The sequence below is a fragment of the Leucoraja erinacea genome, chromosome 19, assembly GCF_028641065.1.
Source record: "Leucoraja erinacea ecotype New England chromosome 19, Leri_hhj_1, whole genome shotgun sequence".
Taxonomy (NCBI): Eukaryota; Metazoa; Chordata; class Chondrichthyes; order Rajiformes; family Rajidae; genus Leucoraja; species Leucoraja erinaceus.
Genome location: NC_073395.1, coordinates 9,295,095 through 9,318,962, shown reverse-complemented (window position 1 = coordinate 9,318,962; position 23,868 = coordinate 9,295,095). Strand labels below are relative to the sequence as shown.

General features: G+C 44.9%; 1 protein-coding gene across 1 annotated transcript in view; it reads right to left on the bottom strand.

Moving 5' to 3' along the window:
* LOC129706192 (ADP-ribosylation factor-like protein 8B-A) overlaps positions 1-19,415 on the bottom strand; it is a 46,608-nt gene extending 27,193 nt beyond the window's left edge. The window contains exons 1-2 of the mRNA XM_055650251.1: positions 19,087-19,415; positions 2,036-2,116 (exon numbers count right to left, since the gene is read on the bottom strand). Of these exons, the coding sequence (XP_055506226.1) occupies positions 2,036-2,116; positions 19,087-19,215 (210 nt within the window). The 5' untranslated portion in view covers positions 19,216-19,415. The remainder of the gene's footprint in view (positions 1-2,035; positions 2,117-19,086) is intronic.
* Positions 19,416-23,868: the final 4,453 nt, after the last annotated feature.

The window sequence follows — 23,868 nt, the reverse complement described above, 5'->3', positions numbered from 1 at the left end:
GCAAAGACGATCAAAGATAGTCCAAGTGTCTCCAATGAGGTAGATAGTAACTCAGGACTGCTCTCTAGTTGAGGGTAGATTGGTTTCTTAATTCTTCAGTTGACTTTCTATTAACTTATTGATTTGCTATTAACTTTAAATGTCCTTTTACAGATATTGCTAATTGGCTTTTCCACATTAATCACTATTAATTTAAACTCCTCGTAATAGCACAAAGAAGGTAGCCAATCTATGCATCACTTAAGGTGTTTTATTAAAATTCTATAAATAGGAATTCCTCTCCAATTAACTGGGCCAATGTTACCATGAGGACTCCACCGTTTGGAGGCAAAGGGAAAATTGTATGACATTTATAAGCCCATCGCAAATAATGCCCAAGAAATTTTCATGAGGGGTTGTGGACTATTGTGCAGCAGAGCACTGGGGCCAAGAAGGGTGGGGAGGAGTTGGGGCCATCCACAATTCTGCAATGTGTTTCACAAGATCCGTAAGATCATAAGTGATAGGAGCAGAATTAGGCCATTCTGCCCATCAAGTCTACTCCGCCATTCAATCATGGCTGATCCATCGCTCCCTCCTAACCCCATTCTGCTGCCTTCTCCCCGTGACTTCTGACAAAGGGGAGAAAGCCTGTCATTGTGAATTGAAAGAAAAACGGCATGATTGTGTATAAAATCATGAGAGGAATAGATCAGGTTCAAAGCTGTGAGATTGTTCTTTGATGGGAATAGAAGGAATTGGTGTATAGGTATCAGGTACCTGTTTCCATGTATGAAGACCCCTGATATACTATGCCTCTCAAGAAGCAATAGAGTGGGATTCTCAGCAAGAAATCATACTCATTAAGGTGAAGGGGGGGAAAGATTTAATAGGAATCTGAGGGGTGACCATTACCACACAAAGGGTGGTGGGGTGTGTGGAACAAGCTGCCAGAGGAGGTAGTTGAGGCAAGGACTATCCCAATATTTAAGAAACAGTTAGACAAGTACATAGACAGGACAGGATTGGAGGGATATGGACCAAACGCGGGCAGGTGAGACTAGTGTAGCTGGGACATGTTGGCCGGTGTGGGCAAGTTGGGCCGATGGGCCTGTTTCCACACTGTATCACTGTATGACTATGACTCTTCTGAGGGCATGAAGCAGAATATGGTAATCTAAGTGAAGTGGTTTACGAGAAAGCTGCCTGGATTAGAACATAGAATAAATACAGCACAGGAACTGGCCCTTCGGCCCACAATGTCTGTGCCGAACGTGATGCCAGGATAAACTAACCTGATCTGCTCACACGTGATCCTTATCACTCCATATCCATATCCATGTACCTAACTACAAGCCTCTTAAATGCCACAGTCATATCTGCCTCCACCACCACCCCTGGCCACAACACGTTCCAGGCACCCATTACCCCATGTAAAAAAAACTTGCCCCATACACCTTTAAACTTTGCTCCTTTCACCTTAAGAGGGTACAAGCTATAAGGAGAGGTTGGACAAACTTAGATATTTTCTCTGGAATTGATAGAAGTATGTAAAAATATGAGAGGCATGGAAAGGCCAGTCAGTCAGAGCCAGAGAGAAATATCAAAGACCGGGGGCCATAGCTTTAAGTTGAGAGAGGCAAAGTTTAAAGGAGATGTGCGGGGAAAGTTTCTCTTTACACCACGTGTGTTGGGTGCCTAGTATGTGCTGCCAGGGGTGGTGCTGGAGGTAGATATAATAGCGGGATTTAAGGGGCATTTAGTTAGACTTAAGGTTCTCCCTGTGACCACATGGGTTTTCCCCTGATGTGCTGCTTTCATCTCACACTCCAAATTATACAGGTTTGTCGGTTAATTGGCTTCTGTAAAAAAAAAGGAAAATTTCCCCTATTGTGTAAGATGGAGTTAGTGAACGGGATCACTGGTCGACGCTCACTCGATGGGCCAAATGACCAGTTTCTGCAATGATCGCTAAATTAAACGACAGAAAAGTTCCTAAAAGTTTTGTTGTACTGCAGAGCAAACTGGAGATTCAGAAATGTGGCCGTCAACCTACCTTTATGGTGACGTTTCCTTTAGTTAACTTCCTCATGTTGAAACCCACTGTTGGGATCATATCTTCTGTGAACTGGCCAGACTGTTGAGGGAAAGAAAAGGAGCAGAGTTGAATAAAGGAAAAATATTGATAACGTTCAAACTATTTTTAGTTTACAAAGTGTTGACCTGTTAAAAAAAAAAACTCTACAATGCTGAATTTAATTTTCTTTTTAAAAACAAACATGCTTTTTTTAGCTTATCAATATCTTTCATACTTGAGGCATATTGATCTGTGGAACTATCTATCCCTGGAGGTTGTGGATGCTGAGTTGTGAAGATTATTCATGGTATTCTTGAAGAAAGTTGACGGTGGGCGGCACAGTGGCGCTGCGGTAGAGGTGTTGCCTTACAGCGCCAGAGAACCGGGTTCAAATCTGACTACGGGTGCTGTCTGTACGGAGTTTGTACCTTCTCCCCATGAGCTGCGTGGGTTTTATCTGAGATCTTCGGTTTCCTCCCACACTCCAAAGACGTACCGTTTTTTGTAGGTTAACTGGCTTGGTGTAAATGTAAAATGATCCTTAGTGTGTGCAGGATAGTGTTAATGTGCAGGGATCGCTGGTCAGGGTGGGCTCGGTGGGCCGAGGGGCCTGTTTCCGCGCTGTATCTCAAAACTAAACCAAATCACGGTTATCGGACAGAAACAGGCAGGAAAGCTGAGCTGAAGCCAAAGATCAAATTAGCCGTGACCTTGCTGAATGGCTTCGAAGGCTGGTGGGCCTTGTGTCTAATCTGGTTCCTATTTCTTGTGTTCTTACTCTCTTATCTCAGTGTTGAAAATAAAAGCTCTCACATTTCAGGCGTCCACTGCCAGCATCAATTACAACCACATCAGCTGAGCATAGACAAGCGTGAATGGTTACCTCATTGATCTGTAAACAAAACTATTCGTTGAGAGGCACAAAGTGAAACAGCTGTAGGCACGCACAGTAAAGTCAGAACAATGCAAAAGTCTACAGCATTTCGGTCACAAAAGGGATCATTAAAAGACAGAAGGTAACTCAGCTGATATTGAATCCAAGAAGAAATCAGGATAGCGGGAAGAGAAAAATATGGATAGTGGGAAATCAGGATAGTGGGAAGAGAAATAAGAGGAGAGGGCAGGAAAAGTAGTCCCTTCTGTCCCAGATAAAAATGTTAAAGATCTGAGATCATAGATTTGGTTGAGAGGAGCGAATCTTAAAGGAGATTTTTCATTTTCGTTTCACTTTGAGAAAGAGTGTGGAAACAGGCCTTTCGGCCTACCAAGTCCGCGCCGATCAGAAATCCCTGCACATTATCGCACTCTGGGGACAATTTACAATTAATACCAAGCCAATTAAAATTAAACCTGTACGTCTTTGGAGTGTGGGAGGAAACTGGAGCACCCGGAGAAATCCTATGCAGTCACAGGGAGAACGTGCAAACTCCATACAGACTGCACCGGTACTCAGGATCGAACCCGGGACTCTGGGAGTATAAGGCAGCAACTCTACCGTCAAGTCACCCATTGAGAGAGGGGAGAACATCTTCAAAATAGGCATGCCTTGAGGAGATTTCTCAGTGGAGCAGTGAGAATGTAGAAGGAACTGCAGATGCTGGTTAATACACAAAAGGCCATAAAGTGCTGGAGTAAGTCAGCAGGTCAGGCAGCATCAATGGAGAACATGGAAAGGAGATGTTTTAGGTCATGCCATAACATAATCTATCCATGTTCTCCAGAGATGCTGTCAGACCTGCTGAGTTACTTCATCCACTTATATCCTTTCTTGGTTTTGACAATGTCAGCTTGGGACAATACGCTGATGCCACTTATCTCATCAATGGATCATAATTCTCTAGTTCTCTAAGGTGCCTATACTAGGTAGAAGGGTGGGTAGTAATTTTGCACAATGAGTATGTAGGATCCCAGGACTTTGATTCTCAAACACAGGGAAAAGGGTGAATAGACCCTCGGACTATATTTGATCAGACTTTACCTCATATTAAACGTTATTCCCTTTATCATGCATCTGTACACTGTGGATGGCTCGATTGTAACTATGTACAGTCTTTCCACAAAAGCAACAAAAGCTTTTCACTGTACCTCGGTACACGTGACAATAAACTAAACTAACTAACCAACCTTTGCTGCGACCTTTGCTGGAAACAGTCCAGAGAAAGAGGCTCCAGGTTATAGGAAGGCCCCGAACCAAAACCTTTCCTATCCATGGTCTCCAGGGTTGCTGCCTGAACCACTGAGCTGCTCCAGCACAGTGTGTCTTTTTGTTCTGTAAACCAGCATCTGCAGTTCCTTGTTTCTACCAAATTCACCTTCCAATTGCAGTCAGCAATCTTCGATGCTTTTGCAAAATGGGGAAACTGATATCTCAAAATGAAATCATGCAAAAGTTTGTTTTTGCAGCATATTTAAGCCATGAATGTGTCGATGTGCGATATCCTGTCACAGACAATATCTGCGTGCAAAAGCAGGGATTCCAACCCAAGCCTGTTAAAATGCATGCCCAGGGAAACATGATCAGTGTACAAACTCACTGAAGCACAGTCAGCTGTGCTATTGAAGCAGCGTTTCTTGCTGCATATCATTGCATATGAGAGTAGGTCATTGTATCCTGCAATAAGTTCATCGGGTCATATGTTCTAGGAGCTGAATTAGGCCATTCGGCCCAGCAAGTCTACTCTGCCATTCAATCATGGCTGATCGATCTTTCCTTCTCAACCCCAGTTCTCCCCATAACCCCTGACACCCATCCTGGTGACATTTCTTGTTGGAACCCATCTTCAGAAAATCATTAGCACTTTGTCTCTAAGACTCAGTGTAAAGCATGAACTAGCACCCATGAGAACTGCATTCAGGTGGAGATGTTAGCCACAAACAAGTTGGCGTCAGAAAAATTCCAGGAACAACTCCAAGTGCTCATTGATAAACAAGGCATGCAACCTCAGCAGATTTACTTTGCTGATAAAATTCAAAATGTTTACTGACTAAAACCTTACATTGCCACAAGTGTTGTAGTAAGGCTATCAAAATTGTGCTTGTATTAAAAAGTACTTAGCTTTTGACAACAATTGGCAGACACAGATGCTTCTACTCTGCTCCTCAGTTGATTAAGTATTTGAGCATCTATCTTATAGCAGGGAAGACTGCATGTGAAGTAGTGAAGATGTACTTGGGTCTTTCCTCAACATACTCCTGTTTCTTATAATCAACGTACTCCCTCCTGATTCTTTTTGTGTTCCTGTTTGGTCTTTCCAGACACCAACGTTTCATCATATAACCAATTAATATAACCATATAACAATTATAGCACGGAAACAGGCCATCTCGACCCTTCTAGTCCGTGCCGAACACATAATCTCCCCTAGTCCCATATACCTGCGCTCAGACCATAACCCTCCATTCCCTTCCCATCCATATAACTATCCAATCAAGGTGGAATGTTGGAGTAATTCCCTGGATAAGGGAGAGCCAGTGGATGTGGTGTACCTGGACTTTCAGAAAGCATTTGATAAGGTTCCACAGAAGATTAGTGGGCAAAATTAGAGCACATGGTATTGTGGGTAGGGTGCTGACGGATAGAAAATTGGTTGGCAGACAGGAAAAAAAGAGTAGGGATTAGCGGGTCCCTTTCAGAATGGCAGGCAGTGACTAGTGCGGAACAGCAAGACTCGGTGCACGGACCACAACTATTTACAATATATATTAATGATTTAGATGAAGGGATTAAAAGTAACATTAGCAAATTTGCAGATGACACAAAGCTGGGTGGCAGTGTGAACTGTGAGGAGGATGCTATGAGGATGCAGGGTGACTTGGACAGGTTGGGGGAGTGGGCAGATGCATGGCAGATGCAATCTAATGTGGGTAAATGTGAGGTTATCCACTTAGGTGGCAAAAACAGGAAGGTAGATTATTATCTAAATGGTGTCAAGTTGGGAAAAGGGGAAGTACAACTGGATCTGAGGGTCCTTATTCATCAGTCACTGAAAGTAAACATGCAGGTACAGCAGGCAGTGAAGAAAGCAAATGGCATGTTGGCCTTCATAACAAGAGGAGTTGAATATAGGAGCAAAGAGGCCTTTCTGCAGTTGTACATGCCACTAGTGAGACCACACCTGGAGAATTGTGTGCAGTTTTGGTCTCCAAATTTGAGGAAGGTCATTCTTGCAATTGAGGGAGTGCAGCGTAGGTTTACAAGGTTAATTCCAAGGATAGCGGGACTATCATATGTTGATAGAATGGAGCGGCTGGGCTTGTGTACTCTGGAATTTAGAAGGATGAGAGGGAATCTTATTGAAACATATTAGATTATTAAGGGTTTGGACACGCTAGAGGCAGGAAACATGTTCCCGATGTTGGGGCAGTCGAGAACCAGGGGCCACAGTTTAAGAATAAGGGGCAAGCCATTTAGAACGGAGATGAGGAAATACTTTTTCACACAGAGAGTGGTGAGTCTGTGGAATTCTCTGCCTTAGAGGGCAGTGGAGGCCGGATCTCTGGATGCTCTCAAGAGAAAGTTGGATAGAGTTATTAAAGATAGCGGCGCCAAGGGATACGGGGAGAAGGCAGGTGATTGTGGATGATCAGCCACGATCACATTGAATGGCAGTGCTGGCTCAAAGGGCTGAATGGCCTACTCCTGCACTGCACCTATTGTGTATTTGTCTATTGTCTATTGTGATGTCTGGTAGTCTGCTCACATCTCGTGGATAAAGCTCAGAAACAAACCCCATCACAAATAGGCTCCTGACGTTTTGGAAGAGTGCAAGCTAAGTACTTATCATCAAGGGGCGGAACTGTGGCGCAGTGGTACAGTTGCTGCCTTTCCGAGCTAGAGAATTGATCAGTTCATTCCTGACTACAGGTGCTGTCTGTATGGAGTTTGCAGGTTCTCTCCGTGACCGCGTGGGTTGTCTCCAGGAGCTCCGGCCTACTCCCACACTCCAAAAACGTACAGGTTTGCAGGTTAATTGGCTTCGGTAAGAATTGTAAATTGTCCCCAGTGTGTGTAGGATAGTGCTAGTGTGCAAGGCGATCGCTGGTCGGCGCGGGCTCGGTGGGTCGAAGGGCCTGTTGCCGCACTGTATCTCTAAACTAAACTCCTTTGGACCTTTGTCCAATAAGATGCTGATAAGCAACTTGTGTCTTCCGTGTAACTGAGCAAACAAATCAGACCAAAGGGCATCTGTCTATTTTTGTTTCTTGTTATCGTATCCCACAGATCTTACTGATGCCACCTGTCCTCACTGCAGGTAAAATCAGAGCAGCCCAATCGAAAATCTCTCCCAGCTCAATGTTATCTGCTTTCTGGTGTCACTGCAGCTCTGTCTGACAGACTGTAAGGTACATAGGCCGCCTTCTGTGGAACCATTCAATTCTTAAGACAGACACAAAATGCTGGAGTAACTCAGCGAGTCAGGCAGCATCTCTGGAAAGAAGAAATGGGTGACATTTCGGGTCCTAACCCTTCATCGGACGAAGGGTCTCAACCCAAAATGTCGCCTATTCAAACTATCCACCTGACCCGATGAGTTACATGTGGCGTCTTTCTTCGGTGTCAACCAGCTTCTGCAGTTCCTTCTTACACCATGTTCTGGCAGTCACAGAGTCATACACAGTGGCGGACCTACAGTTTTGGGGCCATGAAGCTTGAACTATTATGGGGGCCCCTTCATAACCAGCAACGAGGTCTGGGTAACCATTGTTACCTTCAATGGGGTTGTTCCACGACCAATCACCACAAATTTTAATTTCTGTCATAAATGTTAACAGTGGTTTAAATTATTTATAATTATTTTATATTAAATATATTTAGAATGAAATCCATAATTTGAAAGTGTTTTGTTTACAGCGAGCCTACATGATACTTTAAAAACCTTTTAATGGTGATTTTAACTATTTTTGTATTGAATTACACTATATACATTTTTTTTAACCCCTTCTCATACAGTGGACCCAAAAGTTTTAAGCAATGTGGACTGAGCCTGATATTCACCTCCAGAAAAAAAGTAGGAAGTATTGGCCGGGGTCCAGGAGGCTGGCTAGGCCTCCGGTGGGGTCCAGAGGCAGGGCCCCGGTGGGGGTTCAAGGGACAACGCCTGAAGCGCCTCCATTTTCAATAAATTGAAAGTGATTCTCAAGCTTCTGCTGGTAGTTTACATGACAGAAGCTCAGAATGTTTCTAACACATAAGCATGATAAGCATGCTGGTGAATGTAAAATAACCCCCAAAATATATATATTTCATGAAATAGACAATAGACAATAGGTGCAGGAGTATGCCAGCACTGCCATTCATAGAAACATAGAAACATAGAAAATAGGTGCAGGAGTAGGCCATTTGGCTCTTCGAGCCTGCACCGCCATTCAATATGATCATGGCTGATCATCCAACTCAGTATCCTGTTCCTGCCTTTTCTCCATACCCCCTGATCCCTTTAGCCACAAGGGCCACATTTAACTCCCTCTTAAATATAGCCAATGAACTGTGGCCTCAACTACCTTCTGCAGCAGAGAATTCCAGAGATTCACCACTCTCTGGGTGAAAAAATATTTCCTCTTCTCCGTTCTAAATGGCCTACCCCTTATTCTTAAAACTGTGGCCCCTAGTTTTGGACTTCCCAGCATTGGAAACATCTTTGCATCTAGCCTGTCCAAACCCTTAATAATTTTGTAAGTTTCAATAAATGGCCCCCTCATCTTCTAAATTCTAGCTATAAAAAATCTCTTACTTCAAAAAATGTCATGGCTGACCCACAATGAACCCCATGTCCTTCTTCTCTCTCAGCAGCCTGAGATGAAAAAAAGGCAGAGAATTCCACAGATTCACAACTCTTGGGTGAATTTTCCTCTTCTCCGTTCTAAATTGTCTGCCCCTTATTCTTAAAACAGTGGCCCCATGGACTCTCCTTGGAAACAGCCAAACCCTTAATAATCTTGGGCCTCATCAGCTATAAAAAATCTTTACAAAAAATGTTACCTGAAATGTCCCTTTGCAGCACTGAGATGAAAAAAAGATTTTTACCCAGAGTTGTGAATTTGTAGAATTCTCTGCCACTGAAAACAGTGGCCCCATCTCCTTCAGCAGCACCTTGGTCTCCCTTCCTGAGCTCAGACACCCACTTCTCCTCACCTCACCTATGCTCACTTCCACTCACCTACACCTCGACTAAACCCCTCGCCTCGACGATACCTCACTACCAAACTTCTCACACCTGAACCTCACCTCGACTAAACTGTACCTCACTAAACCTGTGAATCTTGACTTTCATACATTGATTTGTTCTAAGTTCATCACAAAACAGCTCCTTAACAAATAGTTTCATTGTGTTTCAAATTTCCCCCTGACTCGTTTCATACGGGTAACATAAAACAGTACAACACAAGAACTGCGGGCCAACGTTGGCCCAGTACATCTATGTCAAACATGATTAACTAGACCGCTTCCAGTCTTGCAAATTAGATCCTCCACATCGATCATCAACTTCACGCCTTCACCTCCACTTTTTCATTGTTACCAGTTACCACACTGCATCTGCTGGTTTATATTGAAGATAGGCACAAAGTGCTGGAGCAACTCAGCGGGTCAGGCAGTGTCTCTGGAAAAAAGGGGTGGGTGATGTTTTTGTGTCGGGACCCCTCAATGTTCCGTTTCGAGACATATAGTAATAAAACAGTCTTGACCCTGTCCTAATGCCCCTGTCCCACTTAGGAAACCTGAACGGAAACCTCTGGAGATTTTGTGCCCCACCCAAGGTTTCTGTGCGGTTCCCGGAGGTTTTTGTCAGTCTCCCTACCTGCTTCCACTACCTGAAACCTCTGGCAACCACCTGCATCCTCCGGGAACCGCACGGAAACCTTGGGTGGGGCGCAAAGTCTCCAGAGGTTTCCGTTCAGGTTTCCTAAGTGGGACAGGGGCATTAGATTCCTCCTCATTTATATGTTGCATGTAGTCAATATCAATCAGAATGGTAGAGCAAACTGTAGCATATACATGGCACCAACTTAATAAACTAAAAAACACAAACCTGCCATTTCAGGTAAGGCCTACACTCCAAATCCTTGATAAACAGCCATCCCAAAGATCAAATTTTAATCAATTTATACAATTAAAAAAAAATTTAAACACTCTTTCCTGCATCTCCACATACACTGGGTAATGTGTTGAAAATTACGTGCACATACACAGTGCTGAACAAAGAATTAATACAAATCTCACCAGAAATTAATTTCTCAAATAATCCCCTTTCTATTCTGGAAATCATTTACAGCAGTTTGCATTTAATATTATTATAACAGTTCAATGGGATTCCTTAACAAAATCAACAAAGTAGGTGTTAATTAGAATTTGTGAACAATTGCATTTAGTTCTGCTTTCACATATATAAAACCAATTTTAGATATTTAAAAAAAACACCTTATCCTGTTATCAATATCAAGTGGTTATGAAGACTTAAACAAACTTGTTTTTTTAACTACAAAAATGAGGTAAATATGGTTTGACATGTGATAGAATGTTGAAGGATTCACATTAATACTTCTCAAGGTTAGGCTTTGATAATATGAAGAAATTAAATAGGCCTGTCAAAATATGTGACGAGTCAAATTATGATTTCAAGGGTGGCATTCAGGAATTCAAAGTTGATCACAACACTTGAAAGAGCATGAAAGGAAAAGCATAGATTAAAAAAAATAAAGAAAACAGATTAATGACTGGAGCTCTTATTAACATACAAGATGCACAGTGGCGCAGCGGTATAGTCGCTGCTTTGCAGCGCCAGAGACCCGGGTTCGATCCTGACTACGGGTGCTTGTCTGTACGGAGTTTGTACGTTCTTCCTGCGTGGGTTTTCTTCGAGATCTCCGGTTTCCTCCCACAGTCCAAAGACGTACCGGTTTGTAGGTTAATTGGCTTGGTATAATTGTCCCGACCATGGAAGAAAATGGAGGACTGGCCAAATTTTGTGCCTTCCACCACAGTGGTGAATGCTGTGGTGGATGTTTGTGTTAAAAATTGTTATTGTGTCTTTGTGTGTTCTTTTTTCATTGTACCGCAACTGGCAAATTCATTTCACTTGTACTTTATGTGCAAGTGACGAATAAAACTGATATTGATTGACATTGATTGTAAATTGTCCTATGTGTGTATAGGATAGTGTTAATGTGCGAGAAGTTTGCACTGTAAAGTTCTAAAACAAAATCTATCTGTATGTATTGTCTTTCCGCTGACCGATTAGCACCAACAGAAGCTTTTCACTGTACCTCTGTACGCGTGACAATAGACTAAACCGAAACTAAACTCAACTCAAACAATGCAAAGGGGGCTCACAATTCAGCGGCATGTTCTGTAAAATAATCTCCCTCTCATGCAGAGGGTTCAATATATTCCACTAAACCATCTCAAATTAAAGCAAGGAAATGAAAGGTAAAAGTGAACAGCACAGTAGTCAGCTGTTTTGCATGCCTGCCATTTACATGTGAGCAAACGAGAGATATAAAACTGATCTATCAAAGAACGATTGTGCTAGCTCAACAAAGAACCATGGTTGGCGTACAACATTTCCCACAATTGTCAGCAAAGAGCATTTTCCCATCAACTGTGCAAATACTCCCACTTTTATTTACTTCCTTCGCCATGCTTCGTACGAGTTGTGTCGGAAGAAACCTCATGCTGGTTTACACGCAAGATAAACGCAAAATGCTGGAGAAAACTCAGCGGGACAGGCAGCATCACTGGAGAGAAGGAATGGGCGACGTTTCGGGTCGAGAAGTCTCGGCGAGAGTCTGAATAAAGGTCTCGATCCGAAACGTCATCCATTCCTTCTCTCCAGAGATGCTGCCTGACCCACTGATTTACTCTGGCATTTTGTGTCCATCTTTGGTTTAAACCAGCATCTACAGTTCCTTCCAACACTATCCGACACACTAGTGGCAATTTACAATTTTACCATGCCAATTAGCCACCAACAGCCCACCGAGAACTCACCGACCAGCGATTCCTGCGTCTATCTTCTAATGGATTGTGTTCATTTTCACAACAGGGTAACTGGCAGGACAGCTATCCAAGAGCAACATCCTCATACCACCTCAACAATAGAATGACCACATCTGTGTATTGAAGTTGGACAAAACAGTATTGGCTTGTTCTCCCAAAACCTGCCGATCAGTTAAGTATCAGAAGGACTCTTCTCAACTTCTTCATTCATCACAGCGCTAAACGCACAACGTAGGGTGCAGTAGAAATAAATACCATGTTTAGTTTAATTTAGTTTAGAGATACAGCCCGGAAACAGGCCCTTCAGCCCACCAAGTCTGCGTCAACCAGCAATCACCCCGTACACTAGCACTATCCTACAATAGACACAAAACGCTGGAGTAACTCAGTAGGACAGGCAGCATCGCTGAAGAGAAGGAATTGGTGATGTTTCGGGTGGAGACCCTTCTTCATACTGAATGTCTGGATCCGAAACGTCGCCATTCCTTCTCTCCAGAGACGCTGCCTGTCCCGCTGAGTTACTCCAGAATTTTGTGTCTATCTTTGGTTTAAACCAGCATCTGCAGTTCCTTCCAACACTATCCTACACACTAGCGGCAATTTACAATTTTACCATGCCAATTAGCCCCGAACAAGCCCTTCAGTCCACCGAGACCTCACCAACTAGCGATTCCCGCACATTAACACTATCACACACACACACACTAGGGACAATTTACATTTATACCAAGCCAATTCACCTACAAATCTGTACGTCTTTGGAGTGTGGGAGGAAACCGGAGCACCAGGAGAAAACCCACGTGGTCACAATACAAACTCTGTACACACAGCAGCCGTAGTCGGGATCGAACCCGGGTCTCTGGCGCTGTAAGGCAGCAACGCCACCGCTGCGCCACCGTGCCGCCATAACAAGATCTTGGTTTCATTCTCCAGCCACAAGTAGACAAAGTAGACGAGGTTAGTCCTGGCCGGCTGGATGACAGAACTGACACTACCGTACAGGAGGACAACAATGTGGGCAAAGCTTGCAGTCAAGTCGAGGACAATGAAAGGTTATTGTTCACGACAGTCAGTTAGGAATGAGAATATCCAGCCAGCCATCTTCCTTATTTACCCCCCACCCCCCCGCATCTTGCACAATTCCCAGCATGAGTCAAAAAAGAAAGCACTACAGGATTAATGCAGAATAATAATTATTGCCACTTAAAAAAGAACATTGGAAAGGTCATATGGTACCCAAGGACAGAATATAGATCTTATTTTTGTTTGTGATAACTGAAATGTATTCCTCCTTTCGACGGTGCAATAATAGTTTAAAATGTAATTTAGATCTTATAAAATAAAGCTCCAATTCAGAAATACAATCTAAAATATATTCTCACGAAGAGCGGTGAGTGTGTGGAATTCTCTGCCTCAGAGGGCGGAGGAGGCAGGTTTTCTGGATGCTTTCCAGAGAGAGCTAGATAGGGCTCTTAAAAATAGCGGAGTCAGGGGATATGGGGAGAAGGCAGGAACGGGGTACTGATTGGGGATGATCAGCCATGATCACATTGAATAGTGGTGCTGGCTCGAAGGGCCGAATGGCCTACTCCTGCACCTATTGTCTATTGCCTATTCTAAATGATTAAGGTTGCATCAGCAAAGGCAATGGGACTAGATAGCATCCGAGCTCTTGCACCCCAGACTGATATACAAGCACATGCTTCATCTCTAGCTGAGCTGCTCCAATAATGGCATGGGACTATCAACACACATTTGCACTATAAATTTGTAGCGGGTCTGCACCCGAAACGTTACCTATTCCTTTTCTCCAGAGATGCTGTGTGACCCACCGAGTTACTCCAGCTTGTTGTGTCAATCTTTTTTCTTGCGCTCTAAATGGTAGGCGATGATCCTCACCAGCAACAAAGGGCTGTCTAACCACAGGTCTTTGATAGTCGCTGCCGCTACCATCACCCTGGCCATATTGTCAAGGACAGTCACCCTTGTCTTGCCTCTAGAATTCATCAAACTCCTGGGGTTCACCACCAACCGCAAACTCAATCAGAACTGCAGCATAAATACCATGACATGCAAGGGCAGCTCACTGAAGCCAGTGATTCATCTCCACAACCCCAAAGTCTTCCCATCATCAATGAGGTCATCGAACCATGCAGCACAGAAACAGGCCCTTCAGCCCAATCTGCCCAGGCCCACCAAGAGGACATGACTTCAGAATTAAGGGACAGAAGTTTAGGGGTAATATGAGGGGGAACTTCTTTACTCAGAGAGTGGTAGTGGTGTGGAATGAGCTTCCAGTGGAAGTGGTGGAGGCAGGTTCATTGGTATCATTTAAAAATAAATTGGATAGGCATATGGATGAGAAGGGAATGGAGGGTTATGGTATGAGTGCAGGCAGGTGGGACTAAGGGGAAAAAAGTTGTTCGGCACAGACTTGTAGGGCCGAGATGGCCTGTTTCCGTGCTGTAATTGTTATATGGTTATATGGTTATATAAGATGCCCCATCGACACTAGACCCACCTCCCTGCATTTAGGCCCATATCCTTCTAAGCCTTTCCTATCCAACTACCTGTCCAAATGGCTTTTGAATGCAGCTGTACTACCTGCCTCAACTACCTCCTTTTCTGGCAGCTTGTTCCATAAACCACCACCCTTTGTATAAAAATGTTGCCACACAGGTTCCCATTAAATAATTCCCATCACCTAAACAAATGTCCTTTGGTTCTTGATTCCCCATATGCTGGGTAAAAGACTCTGTGTATCTATCCCATCTATTCCCCTCACGATTGTACACAGCCCCATAAGATCACCCCTCATCCTCCTGTGCTCCAAGGAATAAAGTCCTAGCCTGCCCAACCTCTCCCTATAGCTCAGACCCTTAGGTCTTGGCAACATCCTCGTAACATTCTCTCCGTACACTGCAGGTTAAGGTGTGTGATGGAATATACTTCACATACCTGGATGAGTTCAGTTCTAGTAACACTCAAGGAACCTAACACAATCCAGAAGAAAACCCGCCCTCCAGATTGGTATCCACTATCCTAAATGATAGTTCCCTCCATATAGTAGCACCATCTAACAAAATTCATTACGATTGCCCCATCCAGAATACGGCAACAGATTAGGGCGGCACAATGGTGCAGCTGTAGAATCGCTGCCTCACACCTACAGGGACCTGGGTTTGATCCTGACTACACGTGCAGTTTGTATGGAGTTTGTACGTCCTCCCTGTGACCTGCGTGGGTTTTCTCTGCGTGCTCCGGTTTCCTCCCACACTCCAAAGACATACAGGCTTGTAGGTTAATTGGCTTAAATTACAACTGTAAATTGTCGCTAGTGTGCGTAGGATAGTGTGAATGCGCGGGGATCGCTGGTCGGCACAGACTCGGTGGGCCGAAAGGCCTGTTTCCACGTCGTATCTCTAAAGTGCTAAAGTCTAAAGATTGAGACACAAGAGCAGATATAGGCAAATGTAACCCTCCAACTTAATCTGCTTTAGAGAGATAACAACCATAAACGTAAAAGCGCATGAACTCATTAAAATGGGAGCAGGAGTTAGCTACTCCAACGCTCAATGCTGCCTCACCATTCAATACGATCATGTCTGATCTATGTTGGCCTCGCCTCCTCTTCTGTGATAGTTCCCCTCAATCTTTTTAATATTTATCTACCTCTACGTTAAATATATCTAAAACTCTGGCCTCCATCACCCTCAGGGGCAAAGATTTTATCTGCCAGAGATTCACGGATCGGTGGATCATGTGGGCATGTCGGTCGGAAGGGCTTGCTTCCACGCTGTATAATTCTATAACTACCCTGCGAGAGATACAATTTCTACGCTGCCCTGTTTTAAATGACCGGCTCCTTATTTTGTAACGTCTAACGTATATCCCAAACCTCCACCACAAAGAGATTCAGGAGCAGCAGGTGCATGCAAACACCACCATCTGCAGGTTCCCCACCAAATCACACTTCCGTAACTTGGGAGGACATTGCCACTTCCTCATTGAGCCCAAGTCCTAGGCCTGGAACTCCGGGCATGGCAGTAATGTGGGAATGCCATCACCAACAGGCACCACCACCGCTCAAAGCCTTAGCACGTGGCCAGACCTGCAGGCCACAGTGTTTAGAGATACAGAGCGGAAACAGGCCCTTCGGTCCACCCGGGTCCGCGCCGACCATCGATCCCCGTACATAACACCATCCTACACCCACTGGGGAAAATTTTTACATTTACCAAGCCAATTAACCTACAAAGCTGTACGTCTTTGGAGTGTGGGAGGAAACCAAAGATCTCAGAGAAATCCCACGCAGGTCACGAGGAGAACGTACAAACTCTGTACAGACAACACTCGTAGTCGGGATCGAACCCGGGTCTCCAGCGCTGCATTCGCTGTAAGGCAGCAACTCTACCGCTGCGCCACTGTGATGGGAGACCATCCGAGATGAATCCCAACATCAATTGAAGAACAACAAGGGACCAGCAATAACTAGGGGTTTGGTGAATAATCCCAACATCACAAAAATTAATTTCAAAACATAAAAATGTCGCACATTTTCAAAACTCTCTGTATTAAGATTTAATATATTTGGCTTAACCAGAGTTGGGTAATCGAGAACCAGAGGGCATAGGTTTAAGGTGCGGGGTGAAAGATTTAATATGAACCAGAGGGGTAACTTTTTTTACACAAAGGTTGGTGGGTGTGTGTGGAATGAGCTGCCAGAGGAGGTAGTTGAGGCTGGGACTATCGCAATGTTTAAGAAACATTTAGACAGGTACATGGACAGGAAAGGTTTAGAAGGATATGGGCCAAACGTAAGCAGGTGGGACTAGTGCAGATGTGGCAACATGGTCGGCACAGACTTGGTGGGTCGAAGGGCCTGTTTCCATGCCGTATCTCTGAAATCTAAAGCGAGGAAATGGGCCCTTCACCCCACCAAGTCCGCGCCGACCAGCAATCACCCCGTAGACTAGCACGATCCTACACACTGGGGATAATTTACAATTTACAGAAGCCAATTAACGTACAAACCTGTACGTCTCTGGAGTGTGGGAGGAAACCGGAGCACCTGGGAAAAACCCACGCGGTCACAGGGATAACATTAAACATGGTAGAGACAGCACCCTTATTGGGGATCGAACCCGGATCTCTGGCGTTGTAAGGCAGCAACTGTACTGATGCAGCACTGTACCGCTTGGATAAAAGACTATCTTATTAAAATGCATCTACCCGATCTATTCCTCTCAAGATCTTGTGGACCTCTATAAGATCTCCCCTCATCCTCCTGCGCTACAAGGAATAAATTCCTAGCCTGCTCAACCTCTCCCTATAGCGTAGGCCCTCAAGTCCTGGCAACGTTCTCGTAAATCTTCTATACACCCTTTCCAGCTTTAAACCCGTGGAGAAAACCCACAGTGCCACAGGGAGAACGTGCAAACTACGTACAGACAGCAAGCGTAGTCAGGATCGAATCAGACCGGTCTCTGGCACTGTAAGACAGCAACTGTGCCGCCCATTTAAGGGAAAGTATTAACTGTAAGACTCTACAGGCAATAAAAAGAAAGAATAACCTACTAGGTCGACGGATGCTATCATAGAGCACAGGAGAAGGAATTTTGCATTAAAATAATTTTTTTAATCTATCATTGCAAACAGAAAAATATATTTCTGACTCTCGGGCCCAGCTTAATTATTCGAAAGCAAGATTATTTTTAGTTTGACTGGAAAATTTGAAGGCCTTAGGAAATTAAAAGGAACGTTGTAAAATATGAAAATGAAACGCAATTAATTAATATAGAGCACCTAAAAGGTTGAAATAAAAAGGGATGGATACAAATATTAATTTTTAATACGTCACATCAGCTGGAGAATTTGTAAGCAAATTCAGTGACGTTCCTAATGATTATTTTCTGGCACAACTGAATCAAGGGTTATAAATTCTCGGGGAAGAATTCTTGTAACACAAGGAGTCTAGGTGCAGCCATACCACACATGACAGTAGTTAATCTGTATACATATTTTAAAAATTCACACATGCAAGCATATAAATTGTCCCTCAGATGAGGTTTGATTAAAAAAAAGATACAAAGATTGTTTTAAAATATATTATTAGATGCAAAGATTAAGTTGTGTTTTGGTTTAAAGGGATTTAAAGGCCAAACACAGCTAGACATTGCACAGGAAATGATGATAACCTTGCACGGGCAGGAGGGGCTTGCATGGCAAAGGCGTGACACAGGCGTTCTGAGCTCCTGCTCACCCCACAGCCCCAGCTGCTCACCCAACTCCTGCAGGGGCAGTCCCGGCAGATTCCCACACACATAGAGGGGCAGCTGCACAGCCAGGGGTCTCAATGGCAGGGACTGGAGAGGCCTGGAATAGTGGCTCTGCCCTGGAGGGGTGGGAAGAAGAAAGGAGGGGGTGGATGAGGGGGAGAAGGGGGAGGGAGAAGAGGAAAGAGGAAGAGGGGAGATGAAGAGGGGAGAGGGAGGGAGGGGGAGGAGGAGAGGAAGGGAGGGTGAGAAGGTGGAAGGGGAGAGGGAGGGGGAGGAGGAGGGAGGGAGGGAGAGGGAGGAGGGAGGGGGAGAAAGGTGGAAGGGGAGGGAGGGGGGAGGAGAGGAGAAGGGAGGGGGGAAGGGAGGGGGAAGGGAGGGGGAGAGAGATGGAAGGGGATGGGAAGAGGGAGGGGGAGGAGAGAGAGGAAGGGAGAAGGGGAGAAGGTGGAAGGGGAGGGGGAGGGAGGGGAGAGAGAAGGAGGCAGGAGGAAGGGGAGGGAGGGGAAGAGCGAGGGGGGAAGGAGGGATGAAGGGGAGAAGAGGAAGGGGCAGAGGAAGGGGGAGGGAGGAGTGAATGAGGGGGGGGAGGAAGGGAGGGGAGGGAGGGGAGGGAGAGGGAGGGAGGAGGGGAGGGAGGGAGGGGGAAGGAGGGATGAGGAGAGGGGGTGATCACCCCGCCTGTGTGTGTGTGTGTGTGTGTGTGTGTGTGTGGGGGGCGAGGGCTGGTCATGGAAGGCGAGGTGCGGGAGTGCATGTACCGCTATCACGTTGACAAACGTCGTCTTGCCGGAGTACTGCAGGCCGACCAGCGTCAGCTCCATCTCCTCCTTCCAGAACAAGGACTTGAACCAGTCCAGCAGCTTATTGATCAGCACCAGCATGCTCATCCTGCCGTCGCTGTGCGTCTCTGCCCCGCTCCTCTCCACTGCGGCTCCCGCTCCCGGACCCGGACCCAATCCTCCCCGGGATCCTGCTGCTCACACCCGGCCCGCCCGATGCCTCTGATCCGCTCGCTGCCTCGGCTCCGGCTCTGAATGCTGCTCCCCTCTCTCCCTCTATCTATCTCTATCTCTCCCTCTATCTATCGCTCTATCTATCGCTCTATCTATCTCCCTCTCTATCTATCTATCTCTCTATCTATCTATCTATCTCTCTCCCTCTGCCTCCCCCTCCCTCTCTATCTCTGCCTCTCCCTCTCTCTCCTTCAACCTCTCCCTCTGTCTCCTTCTGCTTCTCTATCTCCTTCGATCTCTGTCTCTCTCCCTCTGTCTCTCTCTTTATCTCTCTCTCTGTGTGTCACCTTCTCTCTCTCCCTCTGTCTCTGCCTCTCTCTCTCTGTCTCCCTCTCTCCTATTCTCTCCCTCCTTCTCTCTCTGCCTCCCCCTCCAGCTCCGCAGCCGGCGATCATATGACAGTGAAGCGAGGGCGCCGCGTCACATCAGCTGGCCAGCAGCGCGGGGGGGCGGGCGGGCGGGGAGAGTGTAATTGCCCCAATGTCAGCAGCGCTGGTCAAGCAAGGCTATGACTAATACATGCATGATTTAACGCTGCTTCGACATTCACAGGGCAACAACACAGATGCAAGAAGATCTTATAGAGGTGTACACAATCATCAGGAATTAGATAGGGCGAATGCACAGTCATAGTCACACAGCACAGATATAGATAGTTCTGAACTACGTATTGGGGGCATTCGATTTGTCTTTCTGCACTAATATTGTTTGTTTTTATGTGTATGGTGTGTGTGTGTATAGGTTTAATGTGAAGGGGAAAAGACTTAATAGGAATCTGAGGGGTAACCTTTTCACACAAAGGGTGGTGGATGTATGGAACAAGCTGCCAGATGAGGTAGTTAAGGCAGGGACTATCCCAATATTTAAGAAACAGTTAGACAAGTACATGGATAGGACAGGTTTGGATGGGTATTCGGCAAACACAGGCAGGCAGAACTAGCGTAGCTGGGACATGTGGGTCAGTGTGGGCAAGTTGGGCCGAAGGGCCTGTTTCCACACTGTATCACTCCATGACTCTATATGTGTGTATATGTATATACACACATACACACATACACACATTATATGTATATACACACACACTGAACTTTTTTTCCTTGTTTATGATAATGTTTACAGTGTACTATGTTTACATATTCTGTTGTGCTGTTGCACCAAAGCATTTCATTGTTCTATCTGGGACATATGATAATAAAACACTCTTGACTAGATACAAGCTCTTTGGCCCAATTCATCCATGTTGACCAAGCAAGCTCCACCTGTCTGCATTTGCCCCATATCCCCATATTTAACCTATTAGGACTGACAACACCGGCCTCTTTCAACCTACTTTAGATAGAATGGATGCAGAGACTAAAATTAAGGCTAAACATGACAGCAAGGTGATGAATCTGTGGAATTTATTGCCACAGATGGCTGTGCATGCCAAGTCAATTTTCTCACGGGCATGTTTGCTAGCTGTAGGGGAGGGTTTAAACTAGAATTCGAGACAGATGGAAACACAAGCAGACTTGAGAGGGAGAAATACGATCATAAGATAGGAGTAGAATTAGGCCATTCGGCCCATCAAGTCTACTCCGCCATTAAATCATGACTGATCCATCTCTCCCTCCTAACCCCATTCTCCTGTCATCCCCCCATAACACCTGACACCCGTGCTAATCAAGAATCTATCTATCTCTGACACATATCCGCCTACTTTGCCTCCAAAGACAAAGTGGCAAATTCCACAGATTCACCACCCTCTGACTAATGAAAAATGTCCTCATCTACTTCCTAAAAGAACATCCTTTAATTCAGAGGCTATGACCTCCAGTTCTAGACTCTCCCACTAGTGTAAACATCCTCTCCACATCTACTCCAGACAAGCCTTTCATTATTCTGAACGTTTCGATGAGGTCCCCCCTCATTCTTCTAAACTCCAGCGAGTATAGGCCCAACGAATAAGGAGAGAAATGAAAGAAAGAAAACAAAAATATAATATGAAATTATGGACAAGAGTCAAATAGGGTCGCAGTAGCATCAGTGCTAAATAAATGGTCAAAATTGACCCCAAAAAAGCATGCATAAAAACTTTATATATTACTCAACTGTGGGACCCGTCGGGTCCCTGTCACACAGGAGGCCTGGTCCCTCGATGCAACCCGTTCCCCCAACGTAATATTCCACCACTCACCCATAGCCCCCAACTGTGCAGGGGCGGCTCATTTCACTTATACCCCAGCACAACCTCCCCATCCTGTTCAACCTCTCTCTGCCAGGACTCAGTCTTCTGTGATTGCAACATTGTTGCAAATGAGATCCCATTGTGATGTCATAGCTGTAACTGTCAGTGCAACTGCCGCTGCAGTGTTCAAGTTATTCTTTTTCAAACTGAATTTTGTAAAGTTAAAAATGTGAATAACTTGTAAAATCTAACATAAATCTGAACAAAACTTGTTGAAAACACACCACAGGACAATTGTAAAGTGGAGCAAAAAATATAGCGCTATTGTGTACCCATTTGCCATAATTTCATGATCTCAAGTGGAGGAGAGCCGTGCGGCAGCAGCTGTTATGGTTGCGCGGGAGACGCGATGAGAAGGTGGCCAGCAGGAGGCGACAAAATAAGTGACGGGTAGGGGGGAGGGAGGAAGGATTTTATTAAAAATGTGTACAGAAAAATGACTAAATTTAATGAGGAGTGGATCAGAGAATGTAAAAGTAAAATCGCTAGCGAAATGGTAAAAATCTCGGCGTTTTTGCGTCTGGTTTTGGCGGAGTAACAAATCAAAGGCAAAAATAATGACATACACCCACATACTCACCCACACACACACAGAGTTTTAATAGTAGATAGATAGATAGATAGATAGATAGATAGATAGATAGATAGATAGATAGATAGATAGATAGATAGATAGATAGATAGATAGATAGATAGATAGATAGATAGTGCAAAACATTTGTAACATTGTAGATGAACTAACATAACGAACAGCAGGATGAGCATGATCTGAAAGCTATAATAGAGACATGGTTGCAAGAGGATTGAAGTCTGGAACTTTATATTCATGGATATTCATCCTTTGAGGAAGAGTGGGCTAGAAGGAATGGGTGGTGAGGTAGCACTATTAATAAGAGGTGAAGTAAGTAAAGATGCGAGAGACAATCTTGACCCAGATAATGATGAGTTAATTTGGGTGGAGTGAGGAACATCAAGGGAAAGAAGACACTGAGAAGTGTGTTTGGACCAAACAGTGGCCACCTTTAGGAAAGGTATCTCAACAAATAATGGATGTTTGTAAAAAGGTCAGAGCAATGATTATGAGAAATGTTAATCCTTGCACAGATTCTGTTAATCAAGTTGGAAATGGTAGAGTGCATTAGAGATGGTTTCCTAGAGCAATATGTGATGGAGCCAACTAGAGAACTCTTGTGTTTAAGAGGGAACTGCAGATGCTGGAGAATCGAAGGTTACACAAAAAAGCTGGAGAAACTCAGCGGGTGCAGCAGCATCTATGGAGCGAAGGAAATAGGCAACGTTTCGGGCCGAAACCCTTCTTCAGACTGATCGGGGGCGGGGGTGGGGTGCACCCGCCCGATCAGTCTGAAGAAGGGTTTCGGCCCGAAACGTTGCCTATTTCCTTCGCTCCATAGATGCTGCTGCACCCGCTGAGTTTCTCCAGCTTTTTTGTGTAACCCTAGAGAACTCTTGTGCTTGTTAATCTGAAATGAGGAAGTTAATAAAGGGCCGGCGGCATGGTGGCGCAGCAGTAGAGCTACCGCCTTACAGCGCCAGAGACCCGGGTTCGATCCTGACAATAGGTGCTTGTCTGTACAGAGTTTGTACGTTCTCCCCATGAGCTGCGTAGGTTTTGTCTGAGATCTTCGGTTTCCTCCCACTCTCCAAAGACGTACGGGGTTGTAGGTTAATTGGCTTGGTATAAAATGTAAATTGTCCCCAGTGTGTGTAGGATAGCGTTAGTGTGCGAGGATCGCTGGTAGGTGCGGACTCGGTGGGCCTAAGGGCCCTGTTTCCGCGCTGTATCTCTAAACCAGTGGTTCCCAACCCTTTTTTGGCCATGTCCCACTTAATCACCTCTAAAATCCTGATGCCCCCCCCCCCCCCATGTGGTGATATATAATTTTGATAGCATTGATAGATTTTAGTACCTCATTGAGTACAGGAGAAATATTTTTTGACACTAAGTTCTCTCTATGAATAACACAGTGCACAAGAAGTATTTCCGGATTCTCATCTTTCATCAATTTTAAGCATCCATTTTTCTTGCCCATCATAACAGGAGCACCATCAGCTGCACAAGATGTTGTTTTCCATTGGTATATTATTGACAGCTAAGTAGTGTTTTAGTTTATTATATATATCAGTGGCGGTAGTGGTGGTCTCTAACGATTTGCAGAATAACATTTCTTCAATTGCCCCCCTTAAAAATCAAATTGCCCCCCTGTGGGGCGTACGCCCCACGTTGGGAACCACTGCTCTAAACTAAATTAAACATTCAGGATTTAATGTGAGAGAGATGA